We start from the raw sequence: 21,274 nt of genomic DNA, 5'->3' as shown, positions 1-21,274 counted from the left end.
CTGGGTGGACGGTGTTTGAGAATGGCCAGGGAGGGTTGGCATTCCGAGGGGAAGCAGTTGTAATTGGCATAGGTTTAATCTGAGTTGCCTGTTAGCCACCCAGGGCTGGATGTGTGTCGAGTGCCCAGAAGAGAAACGAGACACGCACGACTGTGTCGGCAGAACACAGGTGTACTAAACGCCGAAGAACTGAGTGAGGGTGACTTCGGAAGAGAGTAAATCCGGGCGGACCTCGAACTGGGCCCTAGGGCACTCCCCATTTCGATGAGGAGAAGCCAATAAACAGAATCTGGAAAGGAGGTTCAGAGTAGGCCCCACTACCCCACTCATAGAAAGAGGGACAGTGCCGGGCCTCAGGGCCCTTTCTGCTGTGACATTGGCTGGGTCTGTAACTGTGGAAAATGACTACAGATGGCTAAGAGGTGGCAGCATGGGAGGGTGTGCCCTTCTGGGGATACTTGAGTTGTTCCTAGCTGAAGAAAATGGCTCCGGCATTGAGCTGAAGTCACTGTCCTGGCATTTGAGATCCTAGTGAAATGACCCCACCCCAGCTGCTCAACCACCCACCTAACTTGTCTCTGTTCCTTACAGAGGCGTGGCAGCCCCGCGGCCTTGCCTTCTGCTCACCCTCGACCCAAAAGGAAGCCCCCTGGAGGGGGTTCTGTGGGTATCAGGTGCAAGGGCCCTCAGAATCCTTGACCACTTTGCTTCCACATGGGCATGGGCGCCTGGGTGCAAACACACACATGTCCCATGTACTACAAGGTTTTTCCGCTCTGACTCGTGGGTGTAGGAATTACGCATTAATAGTCATAGAAGTCTCTCCAGTGCTAATTGGATCTTACCTGAGGTTCCAGGGGAAACTGCAAGACCTTTCAGGCTGTATTGCTGTAGAGGCCGCTGAGAGATTAGAAGTTAACATTCACAAGTCACTGAATTAGTGCCTGGCCCCAAACTGGCAGACAGCATTCTGGGTTCTCTGCCCTGACGGAGGGGATGTCCAGCCATAGGAAAGCCTTACAAGTTTACATGGGCCAAGTGTTGGAGCACGTGCCCAGAAGAGAAGTCTCAATGGATTGAGATTACACCCCGGAGAAGGGCAGTTCTGCATCTTATTTTATACATTAGAATGGAAGGAGGAGAGGTAAGGGGTGGGGGTGGGTTGCGTGAAATCTGAGGGAGGTACATCAAGGAGGTGGAAGAAGGGAAAACGGTGTGATACACTTGGACGCTGGTGGACACAGGCCGGTGGACACACAGCACGTGGAAGGGCTGCCTGGGGAACAAGGACAATGTCGTGCTCTTCGGTGCTGGAGGTTGTGACTTCAAGGGATAGAAAGGAAGTAACTGATGTGTTACCTTAGATGCATAAGAAAAATGGGCAGGGCTCCCTGAAGTTCAAGATCAACCTTTGCTTGGGAAGGGACAGGCCTGGGATGGGACTGCCCACCACTGACTGCCCAGGTAGGGATTTGTGATCTGACCACCCTGTGTGGTTACACTGGGTCACTGAACTGCTCAGGCCTGCCATGGCCGCTATTTCGTTCATGGTCCCTTCCTTAAAGGACATGGCTTTCCATGAGCACGACACCAGATGAACTTGGCACAGCGTGAGAGACTCCGCACATTTATGCAAACTTCCCCAGGCCAGAGCTGCTATCCAACCCCTCTCCCCATTGCCAAGGGAAACAACAGTTTTTGGTCACTATCATCTCAACACCCATTGCACAAAGTGAGCCTGTGCGACATGTAAAGTTATTGCTGCGTTCTAGGTGCCCGAAAGCCTAGCGGTTTGCAACCACCACTTCATGTCAGTCATTATTTTGTGGGTCAGGAATTCATTAAATGCTCAGCAGGCCTTGCCTGGGGCTGGGGCCATCTGAGGATGCGCAAGGTGACTCACCCAGCAAGGCTGGGGGGTGGGGGAGTGGATGGCACAGCGCCCCCACGTGGTTCTCCAGCACAGCGGCCTGGGCAGTAGCACTTAGGCGGTGACTGACCTCGCCCAGAGCAACTGTCTCCAGACAACCATGCCAAAGCTCATGGCCTTGGAAATCATAACTTGAACCTCTTCCACTCTCTGGTTCAAGGGGAAGAGACTCAGCTGCCTCCTGATGGGAAAAGTGATGAGGACCTGCTTCAGAAGAGCATGTAGGATGAGCACTATTGTAGAAAACTTTGGAAAATACCACCTGCCACATAGGCAGCCAGTGTCGTGGGACATCAGGTGCTTTCCTTGATTTCCAATCAGAATTAGATGATCATTTCCTAAGAGCAAACTAGTGAGCTTCACTTGGGCAGTTCTGAGCTCGCGCCAGGGAGAACCACCCTCAGCTCCACCCTCCTGGATACGCTGGAGGTGGGAGGACTGTGCAGTGTCCTTTGGCCATCAAAAATGGACATATTCATTTATTCACTCATCCAACCAATCAATTTATGTGTCTATTACATGCCAAATGCTGGGGGTAGTTTTGCAGCTTGTGGATGTATAAGGGGGGTTACCAGAAATCCACTGGTGGTGGATTAGGGTGCTGGTAGAAAGCAAAGAAAGGGGAGTCTCTGAAACAATAAGTAAACAGGAGAGACGGGTACTTCACTTACATTGGTGTGTACAGGGCAGGTAACAGTCAACATTTACAGCACACGAGGACTGTGCTGGGGAGCAAATCTGGAGGGAGGCTGCATCCTGAGGGATCTGGGAAAGAGGGCACTGCCCCGAGTACCCTGACATTCCAAATATATGTTATTATCACACCTGCACAAAGACGACAGACTCAAGGGGAAGTTTGACCTTTGTCAGGGAAGACACCCTCCTAGGACATGCCCACCCACCATGACTTGTTTTTAGTTAAGTTTTAATTTCAGACCACCCTGTGTGGTTACTCGAGGTTTCTGAGTTTTGTAAGGCCGCCAGGCAGGCCTCCCCTGAGCTTCTCAGGTTATTCACGTGGCCCCTCTTCGTGCACATTTGGACAGGCGAATAGCCCTCTGCCCTTTTCTGGAACATCTCCTGAAAGCCGCTCTTTCCTGCCCCCCCCCCCCCGGTCGGATGTATGCCTCCTGTCCATCCTGCATCTTAGCTGGTTTCAGTCCTAACGCGCCGGGCCGATCGATCTGGCCTCAGTTTCGCCATTGCTGCAATGAATGGGCCAGGAATGGAGGCTCGCCGCCCGCCCCCCGTAAGGGGGAGGGCGACCGGGCGGACGCACGTGAAAAGCTCCACGGAAGTTTCCCAAACATCTGGGCTTACTTCAGGGGCTCTTGAGCGCTGGCATTTCTCTTTGGGACGGCCTTCTCCGAGCAGATGCCATGGCCACGGAAGACCGGGGAACCCCAGGGCGGGGGCGGAAAAAATGGCAGCCGTGGCTCCCGGCCCACCGCCCCAGAGTTCTGCGCGCCTGCGCCCCGCCCCGCCCCGCCCCCTCGCCGCCCCGCCTCTCCCGCGCGCAGGACTCTGGGGCGGCCGACCCACGCCGCGTGCCGATTGGCGGCGTTCCTGGCCCGCCTTCGGCTGATTGACAGCGCCCAGGCCGCCGCCGCCCCGTCGCCGCTGCCGCAGCCGCTGCCGCCGGGTGTGGAGGCCGCCGCCGCTCTCGGGCTGCGCGTCTGCCTCCGCCGCTGCCCAGCCTCCGCCATGGACCTGTTCGGGGACCTTCCGGAGCCCGAGCGCTCGCCGCGCCCTGCTGCCGGTAAGCCAGTGGCCGCCCTGCTGGCGAGGGAAAGGGGGTAGGCGGGAGAGTGGGCCGGAGGCCGCAGGGAGGCCCGCGGCGCTGGAGGCGGGCGGCTGGAGGAGTGGGAGAGCGAGCGCGGCCTGCCCCGGGGCGGCCCAGCGCGCGTACCGGTAGCCCCGGAGGCTCCGCCATGTTCGCTGCGTAGGAAGAAAGGGCTCTCTCGGGGCACGGGCCGAGGGCAGCGCCGGCGGCCGCGGCCTTTGTGTGCGGCCCCCCGCTCTGTTCGCCCAGCTCCAGGCGCTCCACCCTCGGGCCCCGCGCGGGGTCCGCAGCCCTCGCACGTGGCGCGCCGTCCGGGCCCTGCCCGCCGGCCAGCGTCCAAATCGCTGTCCCTCGTACAGCGTGCTTCCGCGCGGGCGTGGGTTCGGGGTTTTGTTTTGCTTTGTTTTTACCCCACAGATGGAAGGGATCACCAGCGTCATACTTAGTGGTTTTGAGGCATGCTTTGTGCCTCTGGTTTTTCTGTTGGTGGCAGTTTCCCGTGCCTCCCGGGTCACAGGAAGCCCCCCTCTGCCCAGAGTCGGGGGGCGCGGGAGGGCCACGGCCCCAACCACGGGTGCAACCCCTGCCGGTTGGGGTGGGAGCCCCACGCACCAGCCGGGCGAAACCAGTGCCTTTTGAGTGGTGTGTGTCCGTGGATTACGACCACCCTAGGTGTGATCGGGCAAGGCCCATTTACGTTTCCGTGCTTATTTCCAAACCTAACTTGGTGGTAGAAAGCCTGGGACGCTTGAAAAACAAATTTGGATTTCTCGGAACTGCTGCCAGGGCGCTGGGGTGAACGAGACAGGCCTTGCCTTTCTGAGAACTTAGTTCTCAGTGCACGCGATAGAGATAGACGGACCAACGCAGGGGACCCCGGGAGCTGAGGGGCTGGAGCAATACTTGTGCCTGGAGAGGGTGGTGGGGAATGCGGCGGTGCGAGACTTAGGCCTCAGGAGATGCGCGCAGTTGCAGTGTGCAGTGACCCCCGGCAGAGCAGCAAAGTGCTCCGAGCAGAACGTCTGATTCCCCCGTTTGCCCAGCGTGGAGTAGTACTGCGCCCTGGGGCCCCGCAGAGGAGGTTGCTTTGCCTTCCTCTGCGAGTGGGTGCAGGCCTGTGGCCTTGTCCCACGGGACCAGCCTAGCCAGTCTCTGTTTGCCATTGTTCCCAGGAATGGCACTGGCACGGTCCTGTCCTCACCGTTCTGCTGGTGCAGAAGCACCTGAGTAAATGGTGCTGGAGCCCGTCGGCCTGGCCATTTGTTTTCTAGATGGTTCTAGTTGTGCACGAAGCTGGCTTTTTAACTGTTGGTGAGGACAAGTCATATCTGAGTACATTTGGGCCAGAATTTAGCTTCGCAGATGTGACTATAAGCTTATCATTTAAAAAAGAATCTCCATAAGTTTCTACTCAAAATCTGGGTCTACTTAGAGCAGGGGTGTCAGACTCAGTTTCATGGGGGCCACATCAGGGCCGAATGTAACTTTAGGTACAAATGTAACTAGTGCTCAACAGGTGAGTGAGAGCTCAGTGCTGCCACTGGGTAGGAATAAGGGGTGGGGCTGGGGCTGGATGAACCCAGGTGGAGGCTGAATTGGGCCTCGTGTTCCACAGCCATGGCCTAGAGGGAGGCATCCTTGGGATGATACAACACCTGATGGCCTTTTACGATTTTTTTTTTCAATTACAGTCGACATCAGTATTGTTAGCTTCAGGTGTACGACATAGCGATCAGATGTTTATATACCTTACGAAGTGGCCCATCCCCACCTGTGTCTTACAACCCTCTAGCACCATGTGTGTAGGTACCTAGTTCTTGCGATATGGCTGCATTGTATCTTATACCCTGGTGAGAAGCCTGTGACCAGAAGTGGGGCACCTCAACCCCGGCCGAGGTGCTGGGTGGCAGGCGCCGCATAGCATTCCTCCCCTGGAGGGGCCGCGACACGCTCCCTGCCTTGGGGGGGGGTGCCGGCACCGTCGCCACCACCAACGTGCAGTTTCACAGGTTAAAACAGTCTTTTGGATGAGAACCGAATCTGATACCACAATCTGTGGCAATGGCATGATATTTGAAAATTAAGTGCCATACTTGTTTCAGAGGATTGATGGTATTGACTGACAAAATTAAAAATGGAGGACGTGAATGGAAAATAAGGTTGGCGTCGCAGTGTGGGCCCGAGGATGAGGCTGAACTGCACCATCGAGACCCTCACACAGGGTGGGCGGGTGCCACACACCTCTGCGCTGATGCAGGAAACGGAAGTCGTTCGGGACACGGACTCCAGCCAGTCCCACCTGCCGACTCTGCTGTCCCCCGGTGGCAGTAGCCGGGCTTGGTGTGGGGTGTGGCGCGTGCTCAGTGCGGGCTCCTGCATGCGGGGTGAACTCCAGTGGCTGTTTAAGCAGGAAATGTGCTCTGAGTGGATTTCGCCAAAACACCTCCCGTTTCCAATGGGAGGAAATAGCACGCCGCTCAGATACATCGAGGTGTTTTGTTTAGTTGTTTGATTTTGGTTGTAAACATCATATCTGATGTTGCAGCTTCCAAACCTCTGACCTGTTTATGGTTTGAAGAGAAGGGTGAAAGGAACATACCACAGCCTCAGAGCAGTTTCAGACACAGACCAAGGTGCCAGAGTGTCATGGTGACATGAGTCGTGGTTCTGCAGGTGGAAGGTCTTGCCTTCAGTTGGTGAAGACGGTGACACCTCCAAAGTGCGGTGATAGGGAGCAGAGCAAAGGAAGGTGTGCTTGTGCGTGTTTTCAGGTTCTGTGCGAAGTCAGCACTGTTCACGCAGCCCTTGCAGGTGTGATGGCCGAATCGAGCTGACACACACAGTCGACCCTCAGCCCCTGCAGAGGCTGGGCGCCGACCTCCCGCAGAGTGGAAATCTGCTGCCACGACAGACGTGACAGCGGCCTGCCACTGCGCGGGGACTCCCAACCGCAGAGGTGACCCTCAAACTGCTCGGGTTGGTGGGAAGGAAAAGCTGTGCGTGAGTGGGCCTGCACAGTTCAAGTCCACGGGGGCAGGGGCGTCCAGTTTGTCTAAAAGAGGAAGTGTATTTGCTCTTGAAAGACAGAATGGAACTCACGGAGCTCCTCCACTGTAGTGTGGTCCTGGCTCAGAGGTGTCTTTGGGATGGACAGCTTGTGTTTGGTAAGCCAGACAAGTTGAAAGCTCCTGGTGCGGAGCCACTGGGCAGAGCTGGGGCTGTACTTGCAGGTCACCTTAAAGCATGGGTTTTAAAGTTAGACCTCTAAGTATTAAATAATGCTAAGGTATTAGAAAACTTAGACTAGTTATAAAACTTTAAGGTTAAACAAGAAAAAAATTGAGTCATAAAAAATGAAAATTGACTGAACTATATGAAACTAAAAAATTTTCTTCAGGGCAAAGTAACACGAAGGCAAAAGTAAAAATGAGAGATAATAATTGTAATCCGTATTACTAAAGGCTGCTGTTGGTAATGAGGGAAGGGCTCATACAAATTAATAAGAAAAGACAGGCAGCCCGCTGGAAAGTGGTCCCGGGCTGTATCCGGCAGCCCGCCACCCGCGCTGCGCGCTCCCCGGGCCTAGCACGCCGGCGTGCTGGAGAGGCTGTCCAGAAACGGCCGCCCTGTGGAGTCTGTTGGGGGCGGCCAGTAGCACGGCTTTCCGTGGAGCAGGCAGCCGTCCGCACCTGCTAGAGCCCAAGCACGCACACCCCCAACTGGCAGTCCAGCGGCGGAAGGGTCTGGGTGTGAGGCCGCTCACCGCGCCGTTGCTTGCTGTGCGCAAGACCAGACGTGGTCTGTCTGCCAGTGCCCCTTCGGACAGAAGGAGGGGCCCCGCTGTGCTGGCCTGGGCCACGTCCCTGCGGCGGGGGTGGGGGGTGGCGGTGAGTGGGTGCTGCTGCGGGCAGTGTGCTTCTGCGCTGTCTCCACGGTTTTCGGGGAGGCCCGCGGTGGGGAGAGGGACCCCCTGACCGGGAATCGAGCGGAGGCCTCTCGTTTACAGATGAGGCTGCAGCCGGCTGAGCCACACTGGCCAGGCCACCCAGAGTGCCGTCGAATGTCCTGATGCTGCTTTGGGGGGCTTCCCAGAGTCTTTCTGCTGCTTGTGAGAAACTCAAAAGTATTTGTGACTGTGTAATTTGTTAAGGGTAATCCGAGGGTAAGAGTGCACTTTAATACACAGACATCTCCTATTTGTGTCGGGTATAAGCACAGGGACTACTTTTTGTTAAATCAGGGATTTGTCAGGCATTTAAGGTACTTCTGACCTAAAGACTACCAGAGAAGTTTCCTTTCTTTGGAGTTTATAAATTTTAATTAAAGTTTTTGTTTTTACAAGAGTAGAATCAGTACCCAGTTCACTTCTGTGTGGAGGATAAAGACCCTGTGGATGAGCTGGTCTTTGGGTGGGCACATGTCTGCACTCGGACCCCGAGGACCAGGGCTGGGACCCGGCCGTGCCCAGTCGGTGCGTGGGGGTCGCTGCCCCTGCCTGCCGGGGCTTGGGGGTTTGGTGGCTTCAGCAGAATCCTGGGGAGCAGGCGGAGAGTGAGGAGTGGTGGTTCCGTGTCGTGTGGAAAGGGGTGATCGGGTAGAAAGCCCTTCAGCCGAGTGCTCCTCTGTGTACACGTTCAGATTTTAGACCGGAGACTTGCTCGGCTCCTCAGTTGCTCCGTAGATGTGTGCTGAGTCGGGCTCTGTGGGGGCTGCCTGGTTGGGGTGTGGGGTCCCCTCGGCCTCATCTCGGTGCTCGCGTGCCTGCGAGTCCTCGTGGTGGTCAGATCAGAACGTGGTTGGGGGGGAGTCTGTCCCTCCGTGGCCAGTACCAGATTGTTTTCTTGCTCTAGAATCAGTTTGTTTCTTCCCAGGATTCACTTTTTTAAAAAAAGATTTAAACATATTTGTTGCTTTCAATAATGAAAATTATCCAGGAAAGTACTGGGTTTTCTTAAAATACTTAGTGACCCTCAGAAACCCTGCTGGGTCATCTTTCGTTGCTTTCTCATCGACCCTAACTGCTGGAAAACAGCGTCCATGTTAAATGGCGAAGAAAATATTTTTAAAGATAAACTCTGTCCCATGAGAGGAGAGAAACTGAACCTAACGGCAAACGTTTCTCCGAGTCCCCCCGGGGTCCAGCGCTCAGCCCGTGTTCCGTGTCTTAGGGAGAGAAGGCCAGACGGGACCCCCGCTCTCTGACGACCGCCCTCCGGCCGGCGGTGCCGACTCAGGTACAGTCTGCAGGCTCTCCCAGGTGTGTGTCCGCGTGTCGCCCTGGGGGGGCGGTGGTCTCAGCCTTTCCCCTTCCCCCGTTTCCAGTGCGCAGAGGTTTTAGGCTGTGGGCTGCCGTGAGTTGGGAGTCCGTGGCATCAGGTAAGGCAGGACACCGGAGGGGAGTGTGGAGCGCTGTGCTCTGGCTCGTTTGAGAGCGATGTTCCCGAAATAAGACGTGACTCTTTAACGCAGGGTCTCGTTTCCTTTCCAGGGTAGGACTTGCGGGTGGGGTTGAGATCTTACTTGCCACGTGACTTAACCAGTGTGAGCAGCCGCTGGAGGGACAGAGTGCCGAGTGTGTTTCGGTGGCCTGCACAGATGTCCCAGTGGGATGGGTTCTGACCCTCATGCCCCCCCAGGTTTGTGGGCTCACCGAGTCTCCTGCTGTGTTTCAGGGCCAGGGGGACCTTTGCTTTTTGACGACCTCCCACCAGCCAGCAGTGGCGAGTCAGGTAAGTGGTAGGGACACCCACGTGCCAGAGGGGGTGGCTCTCATTTCCCTCTCACGTTCGATTCATCAGCAGCCCCGCTCAGGGTTTCAGAGGACGTCCAGTTGCAGGGCGGCACAGCCTCGTTCACGCTGAATGGGCTCCCCCGTGTGGGAGCCGCAGAGGTCAGCTGCTGAGACACCACATCCATTTTGGGTGGCTTTTCCCATGGGGCTTCGGCCTCTTGCAGCTGCCTGCGAGCCGAGTTACGGGACCCATCCCTTTGGACTCCGTTGCTGACTGTCTTCACTTCGGTCTCTGTCGCTGCAGTCCCCTCGTTACGTGCTCACCCCAGCACGCCCAGCCGCGAGTCCGGTCACACGAACCGCACTTTAAATGTGTCCATTTTCCCAGACCCCTAAACGCGGATGAACAGGTCTTCTATTTTGTGCCATTTATATGAAAATGCTGATTCAAGAAGAGGAAGTGTGGCCCTGACCAGTGTGGCTCAGCTGGTTGGGCGCCGTTCTGCAGAGCGAAAGGCCACCAATTCGATTCCCGGTCAGGGCCCATGTCCAGGCTGTGGGCCAGGTCCCTGCCTGGGACGCCTGTGAGAGGCAGCCGATCGATATTTCTCCCTCTCGCTAAAAGTAAATAAAATCTTTTAAAAAGGAAAATGAAGTGGAAAAGACACTGGTTTACGGACTGGTACAGACCCCATGCGGGACTGTGAAATTCAGGACCTAAGTTAATACTTCTTTTTCCGTCCTGTTACTGAGTAGCAGGTAAGAAGGAATCAGACTCCCCCAGGTCGTCAGGGTGAGGAGCCTCACGCTCCCTCCCGTCTGAGAGCTGCTCGCACGGAGTCCCCTGGGGAGGGGGGTGGGGACTCAGGCTGTCGTTGCCACAAGCAGTCACCCTGGGGTGGGGACTGTCTGTGTGTTGTCCAGGTCTCTGTGTTATTAACTCTTTACCATAAAGTTGTGGGGACCGGTCTAGATGATAGGGACTCAATCAGTATAGAAAAAACAGTATAACCGTCGTACATAGCTAAACTAAAAAGTTACAGGACACTCATACAATTTAGCCTAACTCCTCCCCAGTAAAGACAGTTACTTTTAGTTACAACGAAAAGTGTGTGCAGGTCTGGCTGGTGTGGCTCAGTGGATTGAGCACTGGCCTGCGAACCAAAGGGTCACTGGTTCGATTCCCAGTCAGGGCACGTGCCTAATATGCGAGCCAGGCCCCCAGTGGGGAGCGCGTGAGAGGCACCCCTGCATTGGTGTTTCTGTCCCTCTCTTTTTTCACCCTTACCCCTCTTGAAAAATAAGTAAATAAAATCTTTAAAAAGTTGCGTGCAAGCAGGGGTCTTAACAGATTTAATAAAACTAAGAAAGAGTCAACATAGCTGCGTCTTAAAGAGTTATCCGTAGGACAATAGACAGTAAACTGGTTACAACTTGGAAGTTTTCAAGCAAACTATTAACGAATCTGAATTTTTCGTGATGTAGAATCTGATCTGGGGTCCAGTCTTTGGATTTCTTGAGCAGATATTCTTCTCACGCAGGCCAGGACCTCCACACAGATGGGCCACTTGCAGGGCAAAAAGTAAACCCCCACGGGGTAGGGTAGATGTGGTCTCTGGCTGCAGTGTGATCCACAGGAAGTCAAGGACAGGCTCTGAAACCTCCTTTGTCCTGCACTTTAAAAGCAAGGGGGGTCCTCTGCCTGCCTGTGGGGGACAGAGCATCAGTAGTGGGGGGTGCTAACGGAGGGGCCCTGGGAGCATCTGTGGAAACACGGTGTTTTCTCAGTGAGCCTGCCTCGTTGTGGGCGGGGTTTGCTTGCTGTGTGAAGTAGAAGAGTCAGTTACTCGAAAGAGGACAGGTCACAAAACCCAGGGACATTATCCCCCTTCTTGCTCGACACCGGAAGCACCCCGAGCAGAGGAGCTGAGTGAGTGGTGGCCGCTCACAGCTGAGCATGGAGGACACGCAGGGCTGTCGGCTGTGACGGCAGCTGCCTGTGGTTGGACGCTTGGTGGGCCCAGCGCTGTGACCAGTGCTTTGCATCCTCGGAGACGGAATTGGGCTGGAAGGCGGGGGACTCGGCTCCGAGCCGCACCGCGGGCACCAGCGCTCTCAGCTCTGCTGTGAGCACTGCTCGTCCCTCTGCCCCGGGGGCTTCCGCAGCCCTGTTCTGCCTTTCAGGATCCACACAGTTCTTGAAGCCTGACTGGTACCTCATTTTAAGCCTTTTGAGGGCTTGTTATTTTTTTGAGCTTGTTCAGTATGGGTCACTGCAGATTTTGGACAGCTAGCGCCCTGTTTGTGGACCAGGCTGCAGCTGCAGAACCCCATGTGCGTGCTAGAGCCCTGGACCCCCTGGGCGGGCCGGGGTCAGCTGCTGCACCAGGGGGTGGGGGGCCTGGTCTGCAGGGACTCCTGTCGTCCACCTGCAGCTGTTTCTGTCTGGCTCGCCCCTCGTTTCCAGGGTCTCCTGACGCCTTGCTGCCCCAGCCGGTAAAGAGTGAAGGGAAAGCAGCGAAGAGAAAGCCCTCCGAGGAAGAGGAGAATGGCGGTGAAGAGCTTGTGGAAAAGAAAGTTTGTAAAGGTTTTCAGACAGTTTGAAAACACATGTATTAGACTCCGTAATCTAGACGCACCCAGAGCCACACCCAGCTCAGCTTTCTGGCGGTGCCAAGTCCTCCGTGTGTCTGTGTTTAAGAAGCGGGTAGGGCTCCTCTTTGCAAACCGATCCCTGGAGCTTCCTCCCACTCTCAGTCTCTGCCTCTGGTGGGCTGGAACCCACGGGAGTCTTCACGGAGCCCCGTGCAGGGAGCAGTTTGCCTGCTGCCGGCCTGGGTCCCTGTCTTTGTTCACGGCCTGGTGACCCTGGGCACTGACTCTGTGGCTAGCTCCGCGGGCCGCTTCCAGAGAGAACCGCAGTTACACGCTCTCTTTGTTATTTGCACGGCCCTAGGGGGTCAGAAAGCGAGCTGGAGCTGGCCTGGATGCAAAAGAGAGAGGTGTCTGCCTCAGTGGGCTCCTTTGTCCGTGTCCTCCTTAGTCAGAGGACAAGCTGCTGGTCTCCCCAGCTGTTCAGAATCTCCGCCCGCCTCAGGCAGGGAGATCACCTGTTTCTGGGTGTCCACCTGAACCTTGGAGAAACTCCTCTAACATTTCTCTCAGCAGGAGTTTCTCTGTTTTTGCTAAGTGATTGACAGAAGCAGACACGGGTCCCTGCCCCCATGCAGACCCCTTCTGGGGTGCAGCTGCGCACTGACCTCTGGTGCTCTGGCTGGTGCCTTCCGCCCGGCCCTCCTGCTGACCCGTGCCGTCCGCTGCCGCCTCTGCACCGTCTGGCCTCGCAGACTGGCTGCGGTGGGGGGGGATTGAGCCCCTGTGCCCGCTGGGAGTTGAACAGCCAGCCGCCCACTCCTCTGCTCTGGGGCCCGGGCTCCCGTGGGCCCCGTTCTGTATTGGCTCTCTGCTCTCCCTCCTCAGCCTCTGCAGTGATCTTTGGCTTGAAAGGCTACGTGGCTGAGCGCAAGGGCGAACGGGAGGAGATGCAGGACGCCCACGTCATCCTGAACGACATCACAGCGGAGTGCAGGCCGCCCTCGTCCCTCATGTGAGTTCTGCGCCCCGGCCAGCCTGGCTGGCACAGGGAATGCTCTCCGGGGGCAGCTGGGGCCGCAGTTTGGGGCTTCGTCCACTCCGCGTGTATTGGAAAGGCTGGCGCAGAGCACTGGAGCAGCTTGGTTCAGTGAGGGCGGCTCGCAGCGCAGGGGGTTTCTGCCCCTCCCTCCAACGCTGGTTGTCACGGGCATCTGGGGAGGGAGGCCCGGGTGCTGCCAGATGCCCTGCAGCTCCCAAGACAGCTGGAGACAGAGCTGAGCGGCTCCACGCCGCAGTGGAGAGACCCTGCCCGTGGGAGTAACCGCTCATGGGGCCCCCGGGGCGTGCACTCTACCGCCATTTGGAGAACTGCTGGTGGGCAGAGCCCTGTTCCGGGACCCAGGAGCCCAGGCTGGAAGCCAGCCAGCCCAGCACCGGGCGCTGGCCCAAGAGAGCTGGCTCGGCCGGCAAGGGCTCCGGGAGTCCAGCACGGGAGGGGCATCGGGAGAGGAAGGCCGAAACACGCCCCTGTCCAAACACAGCGAGGCCTCCGGGCGGGGTTTTCAGTGTGAAGGAAAAGCAGCGGGAGGTGGTACGGGGGGCGGGTGCTAATGTGCATGATGCCACCCCGGCCAGGTGCCTCGGTTGGGTGTCCCACGAAGCGATGCGTCAGCGGTTCGATTCCCTGTGAGGGCACATGCCTGGGTTGCAGGTTCCATCTGCAGTCAGGGCGCGTGTGAAAGGCATCCACACGTCGATGTTTGTCTCCTCCTCTCTCCCCTCCCTCCTCTCTCTAAAAGTAAATAAATGAAGTCTTTTTTAAAATATGTTTACATACATAATAATTACTTACATCTCTGTAACAGCCGTTAGCTGACACCAGGTGTCATTAACACACAGTGTTAATTGGTGCTGGTGGCTTTCATCCAGTAGATGAGGCCTGGTCACCAGGAGGTGGCGGCCCTGCGGGAGCCCAGTCACACTGGGAGGGGACTCGAGCTCTGCGTGTCGGGGACGCGGCCCCCAGCTCCGTGCCTGCGGGAGCTCCCCCATGGGTCCTGGTTTCTCGGATTGAACAGGAGGTGCCGTGAAAGTGTCGTTTCTTGTAGGCATTTGTGTTTTTTCTTCTTGAAACGGTGTATCATTAATGCCATTTCTTCTTGAAACGGTGTATCATTAATGCCGTCTACCCCGCCTCCGCGTCCGCTCCGCGTCCGTGGGAGCTTCCTGGCGCACCTGAGGGGGGTAGGGATAGGTCGGTGGGACTGGCCTCAAGCATCTGTCACAGTTTGAGTAACAACCCTGAAGCTGCCCCAGGTCCTCACAGGTGTTAGTGTTTTATTTTGTTATTTGTAGGGAGAGCAGAAGGGCAAGAGAAAGAGTGACATTGCGGGAGAGAAACATTGGTTGGCTGCCTCTCGTGTGCCCCGACCGGGACCTGGCCTGGCCTGCAGCACAGGCACGTGCCCGGACTGGGCATCGAACCGGGCACCCTCCCCTTTGCAGGAAGGCGCCCAACCCACTGGGTCACCAGTCAGGGCCTTACAGACCAGTCAGGGCCTTATAGACTTTTTTGACTGTCCTGGATTAATAATTGCTTTTCCGTGTCTTAGTGCTTAAAACTAAGTCTGGGTTAAATAGAGGAAAGTCTGGGCCCTGGCTGATGTGGCTCAGTGGGTCGAGCACCAGCCTGTGAACTGGAAGGTCATAAGTTTGATTCCAGGTCGGAGTACGTGCCTGGGTTATGGGCCATGAGAGAAGCAACTGATTGATGATTCTCTCCCTCTCTTTTTCCCTTTCCCTCTAAAAGTAAATAAAATCCATAAAGAAAAGTTAGATTTTAGTTCCATCTTCTGTGAAAAGTCAGAGTTTATAGACCTTGGTTTTTGAAACAAGTGTTTAGTTTTAAAATACCTTGAGAGTCACTTGGACGTGCGTATCCATCAGTGTCACCGCCTGTGTCCCGTTCGTGGCAGTGACTGGCCCCTCAGCAGTGGGCGTCCCCTGTGAGTCGGCGCTCACTGCCGCCCGGAGGCGGGGCAGCCTGTGCAGAGGCTGTGACGCGGCTCTCGCTGTCTCCTAGAACCCGGGTTTCCTACTTCGCTGTGTTTGATGGGCACGGAGGGATTCGCGCCTCAAAGTTTGCCGCACAGAATTTGCATCAGAACTTAATCAGGAAATTTCCCAAAGGTGAGGCTGAGAACTAACTTCCTTCATGTCCGTCTCGGTGTTTGCTGTTTGAGGGACTCAGTGACGTCACTCTGGCTTTGGCACAGAAAAGAGCAGGGCAGGGGTGGGCCCTTTAACACCGAGGGGCCTGCCGCCACCAGGGCAGGTGGCACCGTCCTGTAGGGAGGAGACACGCTGTCTGGGTCCCCGCTCAAAAACAGAAGGGTGAGGCCACTTCCCGCCTGCCTTGGTCCCTCTGTCACAGGAGACGTAACCAGCGTGGAGAAGACCGTGAGGCGGTGCCTTTTGGACACTTTCAAGCACACTGATGAAGAGTTCCTCAAGCAGGCCTCCAGCCAGTACGTGAGCCCACGTGCCGGCGTGTGCGTGGAGTGTGTGTGTGTGGTGCCCGCCTGCACTCGTGTCTTTGCTCCTGTTTCGTGCTGACGCCCGTGTGCTGGGTGACCCTCCCCACTGTCTCTGCCCCCAGGAAGCCGGCCTGGAAGGACGGCTCCACCGCCACCTGCGTTCTGGCTGTGGACAACGTCCTCTACATCGCCAACCTCGGGGACAGCCGGGTATGTGGTCGGCGCGCCCACCCAGACACCAGCGCTCCGTGTGTGGGGGGGGGTGCAGCAGCTTCTGGAGCGAGATGGAAACCACGAGGGCCGGGTCGGCCGTGGCCGTAGGGGCGGCAGCGGAGTTGAGCCGGCCCGCCCTCCGGGAAGCGGCCGCAGCCTCTTCTGCCTGAAAACCGGACACGCTGACAAGCTCGTCTCTGCCTGCCACGCCCCCTGCCACCGGGACGAGCGCTCTGGGTTCCGGGTTGGAGCGCGTCGAGTGCAGTGGCACTGCTCCCCTTCCTCACACCTCTGACCTCGGGGGCCCTGCCTCTCAGGGTCGCAGTGCTGTCCCACTGCCCAGACCGTGGCAGCCAGGAGCGTGCTGGGTGCCGCTCATCCAGGGAGTGGGGCATTTCCCACCGGGGGCAGCTGGGTCCCTGGCACTGCGGTGGGAACACCTGCGAGCTGGAGACGGGCCCTCCACAGGGGCGGCCTCAGCCCCGCTGCCCATCAGGCCCAGAGCTCCGCCCCGTCGCTGCTTCTCAGGCTGCCCCCACCCCGGCAGCTCTGGGGTGGCTCAGTTTCTGAAGAGGCGCGTGAGGGCTGTGTGGCGAATGTCACAGGGCCCGGTCCCTGCCCGTGGGTGGGGTCCCGCCCTGGTGGGCTGGCGGTCTGCAGGACCTGTGCGTGTGGTGACCACAGGACTTGAAGAGAGCGTGAGTGAAGCTGGCACGAAGAAGGGGCTTCGGGGTTGGGCTGCGGTCCCGGACTTGTGTGTGGCGTTGGGCACGACACTCCCCTCTGGCTGTTGGCCGCCTCCCCTGAGCCCCAGGGCGACCCTGAGGTGATCCAGTGGTGGACGTGGTGTGGGGAGCAGGAGATATGCCCTGGGTCTGCCTTCCCCACGCCCCTCTGCCTCCTGTGGACCCAGGGGCTGGGGGTGGCCGAAGGGGCTGCGGTGCTCACTCAGTGCCCCTCCCACACCTCCGCCAGCGTCCGCGGTCCTGGCGAGGCCCCAGCGGAACTCCCCTGGAGCTGCAGCGTCCCTGGCCGGTGTCTGGTGCCACTCTGAACGTGGCCCTTCTTGGAGCCATGGTCGCTGGCAGCAGGCAGACCCTGAGGCCCCAGTGCTGGCCTTTGTCCCCTCCTGCCACCCCCAGCACAAGTCTCCCGGCCTCACCGCTGCCGGCCTCTGTCTTCCCAGGCCATCCTGTGTCGTTACAACGAGGAGAGTCAGAAACACACAGCCTTGAGCCTCAGCAAGGAGCACAACCCCACGCAGTACGAGGAGCGCATGAGAATACAGAAGGCTGGAGGGAACGTCAGGTGAGTGGGGGCGGGGCCGCAGCCCCGGGGAGAGCTGGCCGTGCCCTGCAGGCTGGGCGTGTGGCGTGCGGGGCCTCCCCTGGGGCGCAGGCGGGTGTGTGTTGTGGGACTCGCTCAGTGGGAGTGGGGGCGGAACTCGCCTCCCGGAGTCTGCAGGGAGGGAGCTGGGCCCGGGTTCCAGGGCACTACTGCAGTGGCTCTCTGCTCCGAGGACTTTCATAAATGTGGTCATTTGTCACAACTGAATAGGCTACGGTCTCAGGGGAATTCCCCAGAGAGAACGGCCGAAGGAAGGGCGTGTCGGCCAGCGTCTCGGCCGTCCAGCCTCGGCCGCGCGGGGCCGGCCTCCGAGTGTGCCTGTGTTGGCCTGAACTTCCTGTCGACTGCAAGTTCGGTCTGAAGGCTTCTTTAGATTCCTTTAGATTCCGATACACCTCGTTAGCAGCAGTATTTCAGGGCGTGCCCTGCCCTTGAGGGCGCATCCCCTTAGTGGCTCCAGCCCTGGAGGTCAGGGTTGGTGGTGCTGACAGTTCCCCAGAGGGAAAGGGACAGGTGTCCCTGGTGGTCAGCGGGCGACCTGGGGCAGCGCACCCCGGCGCCTATTGAACATGCTTCTCGTCAGCCTTTCTTCTGTGGCGCCCGGTCCCACCGTGGCCCTCAACACACGGCGAGCGTCTAGGTCTTCGTCACCAGTTTGCAGAATAAGGCCACTCTCCACACTTGGGGAAATCAGTGTTTTCTTCTTTTTTGTGTTTGGTTTTTAGAGAGCGAGAGAAACACTGGTGATCGCCCCACGTACTTACTGGCGCACTCACTGGTTGGTCCTCACACACACTTTGACCGGGGACCAAGCCCATGGCCCACGCACCAGGGCGGTGCTCTGCCCCGCTGAGCTACCCGGCCAGGGCTCAGGGACTGCTGTCTCACCCCTCTGCTTCTCCCCCTTTCTCCTCCTCTCCGTGCTGCATGGACCACCGCGCACCGGCGCGTTTGGATTTCAGGGTGCAGGCTCCAGGCACTGGGTTCCAGGGCTCTTCCTGCTCACATGACCGCCACTGTGGCTGGTGGGGGGACTCTCACATTCATCTTTAAACCCAGCTGCGTGGGCTGGGGACGGTGGTCTCACCTGGGCGTCACCAGCTCTGCCTCTGCAGGGCCCAAACTGGGAGGCGTTTTAGGCTGTGGCCATTTCTCATTCCAGTGTAACAGTGTGCGGGGCTTTCGGTGGCCACAGCTCTTTTGGCCTAGAATCTTGGTTTCTAATATCTGTGTTGATTGGCAGATACTGCTTTAAATCGATGGTGTCAGCAGTGCCGTTACTGAGTGTGAGTCCGCTTCTCTTGTCCTGGGCTCTTGCTCACGAGGGGCGAGCGTGGGTCCATGGCTCTTGCCGCTGCTGTGGCCGTCACGGCCTTCAGCTCCGTTTGCTCCAGACTCAGGGCCTCCTGCTTCTGTGCAAGTCACTCACGGGATGGAGCCGGGCCTACGCGCTGTTGGTGGGAAACGGCAGGGAGGTTCCTGCAGAGTTAAAAGTAGGGGTACGATGTGACCAGCAGCCCCACTTCTGGGTGCACCCCCAGAGGAACTGCAGGCAGGGGTTTGACAGACGTGTGCACGCCCGCTCGCAGCCACGTGACTGCTGACAGCAGCCAGCCAGCGGCCCCGGGGGTCGGTGCTGGTCGACAGGTGGTATCTGCAGGTGTCGCCCTGTTGTCCGGCCCATGGCCTGGCAGGTGGGGTCTGAATGTCGTCCCTCGTTGTAGGGACGGGCGTGTGCTGGGCGTGCTGGAGGTGTCCCGCTCCATTGGGGATGGCCAGTACAAGCGCTGCGGGGTCACCTCTGTGCCGGACATCAGGCGCTGCCAGCTGACCCCCAATGACAGGTAAGAGTGCCCCCGCAGCCTGCCTGCCTGCCTGCCCCCAGCTCTCGGGCTTTGAGGAGCTGCGTCTCGGGCTCTGTGCCAGTGGGCCCCACGGGGGGGGGGGGGCGCTGCGGGAGGAAGAAGGTCTTCCCACAGGAGGCGGGACAAAGGCAGGGTTGCTCAACCAGGCAGGTGCCAGGAGGGATGGAGCCACAGGAGAGTGGTGGCAGGGGACTCTGGGGACAGAGGTGATAGGCCCTGCGTTCCACTCGGAGGAGTCTGGACCTTGCTTCGCACTGGTGGGGGGCCAGGGGTTTCGAGCTGAGCTCGGTTGGGACAGAACCGTCTTACAGTTGCCTGTCTCGCCCTGAGCTGCCTTAGGATGAGGCCCGGGGCCGGCGGCTGGCTCTTTAGGGACCGGCCCCTGCCCTGGCCCAGGTCGGGGCTGAGCTGTGGCAGCCGATCGGGGAAGCGCTCAGAACGGTGTCCCCAGACTGAGTGGTGAGGGTGGTGAGGAACGCGGGGGGCGGGGGCCCTTTGGGGCGCAGCTCTGAGCCCCGCCCCAGCACATTCTTGCCGAGGCTGGGGTCTCAGCTGTGTCCCCACAGCTGCTCTGGTCTTCCAGTTGCTGCCCGGGGCCAGCACCTTTGTGGGCTGGGCCATCCAGGCCTCGGGCTCTGCTGCGGCAGGCACAGGCGTTGGCTGGTGGACACTGGCCAAGTGCACACCCAGTCAGCAAGGGGGAGGAGCAAGACCTGGGCGTGGCTGTGAGGGTGGGGTGGTGAGAGCGGGGACATCCTCGGTGCTCCTGCGAAACTGCACACCTGGGCCACCACTGTTCAGATGGACTTCTGAGAGGGAGGGGGAGGGAGCCCTGCCTCCAGAGAGCAAAGGGGGGTTGCCCGGGGGCCTTCACTCAGAGTCTTTGGGAAGTGGTCACGGCAGGGAGGTGGAGACGGGTTTCTGCGTGTGTTTGCACTAACAGTGCAAGACTCTTCTACGGTGGCTCAGGCCCTTCTCTGTGGAAGAAAGTGCAGTGCCTCGTCACTGCCGAGCACGGGCCAGCCCCAGGTCCTGCAGGGATAACTTACTCAGGGAGCTGCACCTTTTGTCTCGAAGAAGCTCCGTCGGCTTTTTTAAAGTTCTTGGCCTTTGAGCACTCAGACAAGTGTGTGTTTTACTGGCCAGTTTGTCAAATTTGCTGTTAAGCCCCCGTTTCCTCCCCGTACTGCAGGTTCATCCTGCTGGCCTGTGATGGCCTCTTCAAGGTCTTCACGCCCGAAGAAGCTGTGAACTTCATCTTGTCCTGCCTTGAGGTGAGGTGTGGCGCCGGGCCCACCCTTGTGGCTCAGTGGGTCGGGCACCGTCCCGCAAGCCGAGAGGTCGCTGGTCCGTTTCCTGGCTGGGGCCCAGGCCAGGGCTGCAGGTTTGGTCCCTGGTCCCTTGTCCCTGGTCAGGGTGTGTACGAAGGCAGCCACTGGGCGTTTCTCTCGAACGTCAGTCCCTTTCTCCCTCCCTCTCCCTCGCTCTAAAACGGATGTCGCCGGGGCGGAGGCCAGGTGTCCTGCTGCACCTTAGGTCTTAGGCAGGCACGTGTCCTGGGACCCCTTGTCCCCATTGCCACGGGGCTACCTTGCGTGCGGTTCAGCGTCAGATGTGCCTGGGAGACACAGCAGTCAGTTTGTCCTGTGTGCCCTGGTGGAGCCTGGGGGGCAGTCCTTCCTCGTGGGGGTGCCGTCTCGGGGGAAGACAGGCGCAGGGCCCCTGCTCACCAGAGCCCTTCCCGCCGGCAGGACGAGAAGATCCAGAGCCGCGAAGGGAAGCCGGCTGTGGACGCCCGCTACGACGCGGCCTGCAACCGGCTGGCCAGCAAGGCGGTGCAGCGGGGCTCCGCCGACAACGTCACCGTGATGCTGGTGCGCATCGGGCACTGAGGGCGCGGTGGGAACGGCGTGCTCGTGCGTGTGCGCACGTGTGTGTTCCTGTGGGACTCCCGTGCTTGTAAATAAAAGCTCTTTTTTCTAGTCTTTGCTTTCACGGTGTTTGAAGGCGCGCGTGGCCCTTCAGAGGTCGGTCAGCCGTGTCTGCCTTCGGACGTGCCCTGGGTCCTCTAGCTGCAGCTTTACGCGTCCTGGAGGACCGGCTCCAGGTGCTGACCCGCGTGCTGCGTGTCCAGCTCTGCAGCTGTCCCGTCCTCTCCCTGTGCCGACGTCCGTGAGGGTTGGGCCAGGAGGGGGCCTTTCAGAGTGAGGGCAGCGCAATGCCCCACAGCCAATGGGGCACTCAACTTCCCTCAAAAGTACGGTTTCTGTGCAA

The 21,274-nt window shown here is 58.5% G+C and overlaps 1 protein-coding gene across 1 annotated transcript; it reads left to right on the top strand.

Moving 5' to 3' along the window:
* The first annotated feature begins 3,520 nt into the window (after positions 1 to 3,520).
* On the top strand, positions 3,521 to 20,982 carry ILKAP (ILK associated serine/threonine phosphatase). Its single transcript, XM_037161476.2, has 12 exons — positions 3,521 to 3,689; positions 8,882 to 8,947; positions 9,386 to 9,442; positions 11,912 to 12,031; positions 12,925 to 13,051; positions 15,122 to 15,228; positions 15,473 to 15,566; positions 15,698 to 15,785; positions 16,975 to 17,096; positions 18,860 to 18,979; positions 20,193 to 20,274; positions 20,752 to 20,982. Exons 1-12 carry the CDS (start codon positions 3,635 to 3,637, stop codon positions 20,890 to 20,892), a joined length of 1,179 nt encoding a protein of 392 aa, XP_037017371.2. The 5' UTR covers positions 3,521 to 3,634; the 3' UTR covers positions 20,893 to 20,982.
* Positions 20,983 to 21,274: the final 292 nt, after the last annotated feature.

The sequence above is a fragment of the Artibeus jamaicensis genome, unplaced genomic scaffold (assembly GCF_021234435.1).
Source record: "Artibeus jamaicensis isolate MK-2021 breed Jamaican fruit bat unplaced genomic scaffold, CSHL_Jam_final contig_944, whole genome shotgun sequence".
Taxonomy (NCBI): domain Eukaryota; kingdom Metazoa; phylum Chordata; class Mammalia; order Chiroptera; family Phyllostomidae; genus Artibeus; species Artibeus jamaicensis.
The sequence above is the reverse complement of the archived record's forward strand: the minus strand, read 5'-3'. Positions and strand labels throughout refer to the sequence as shown.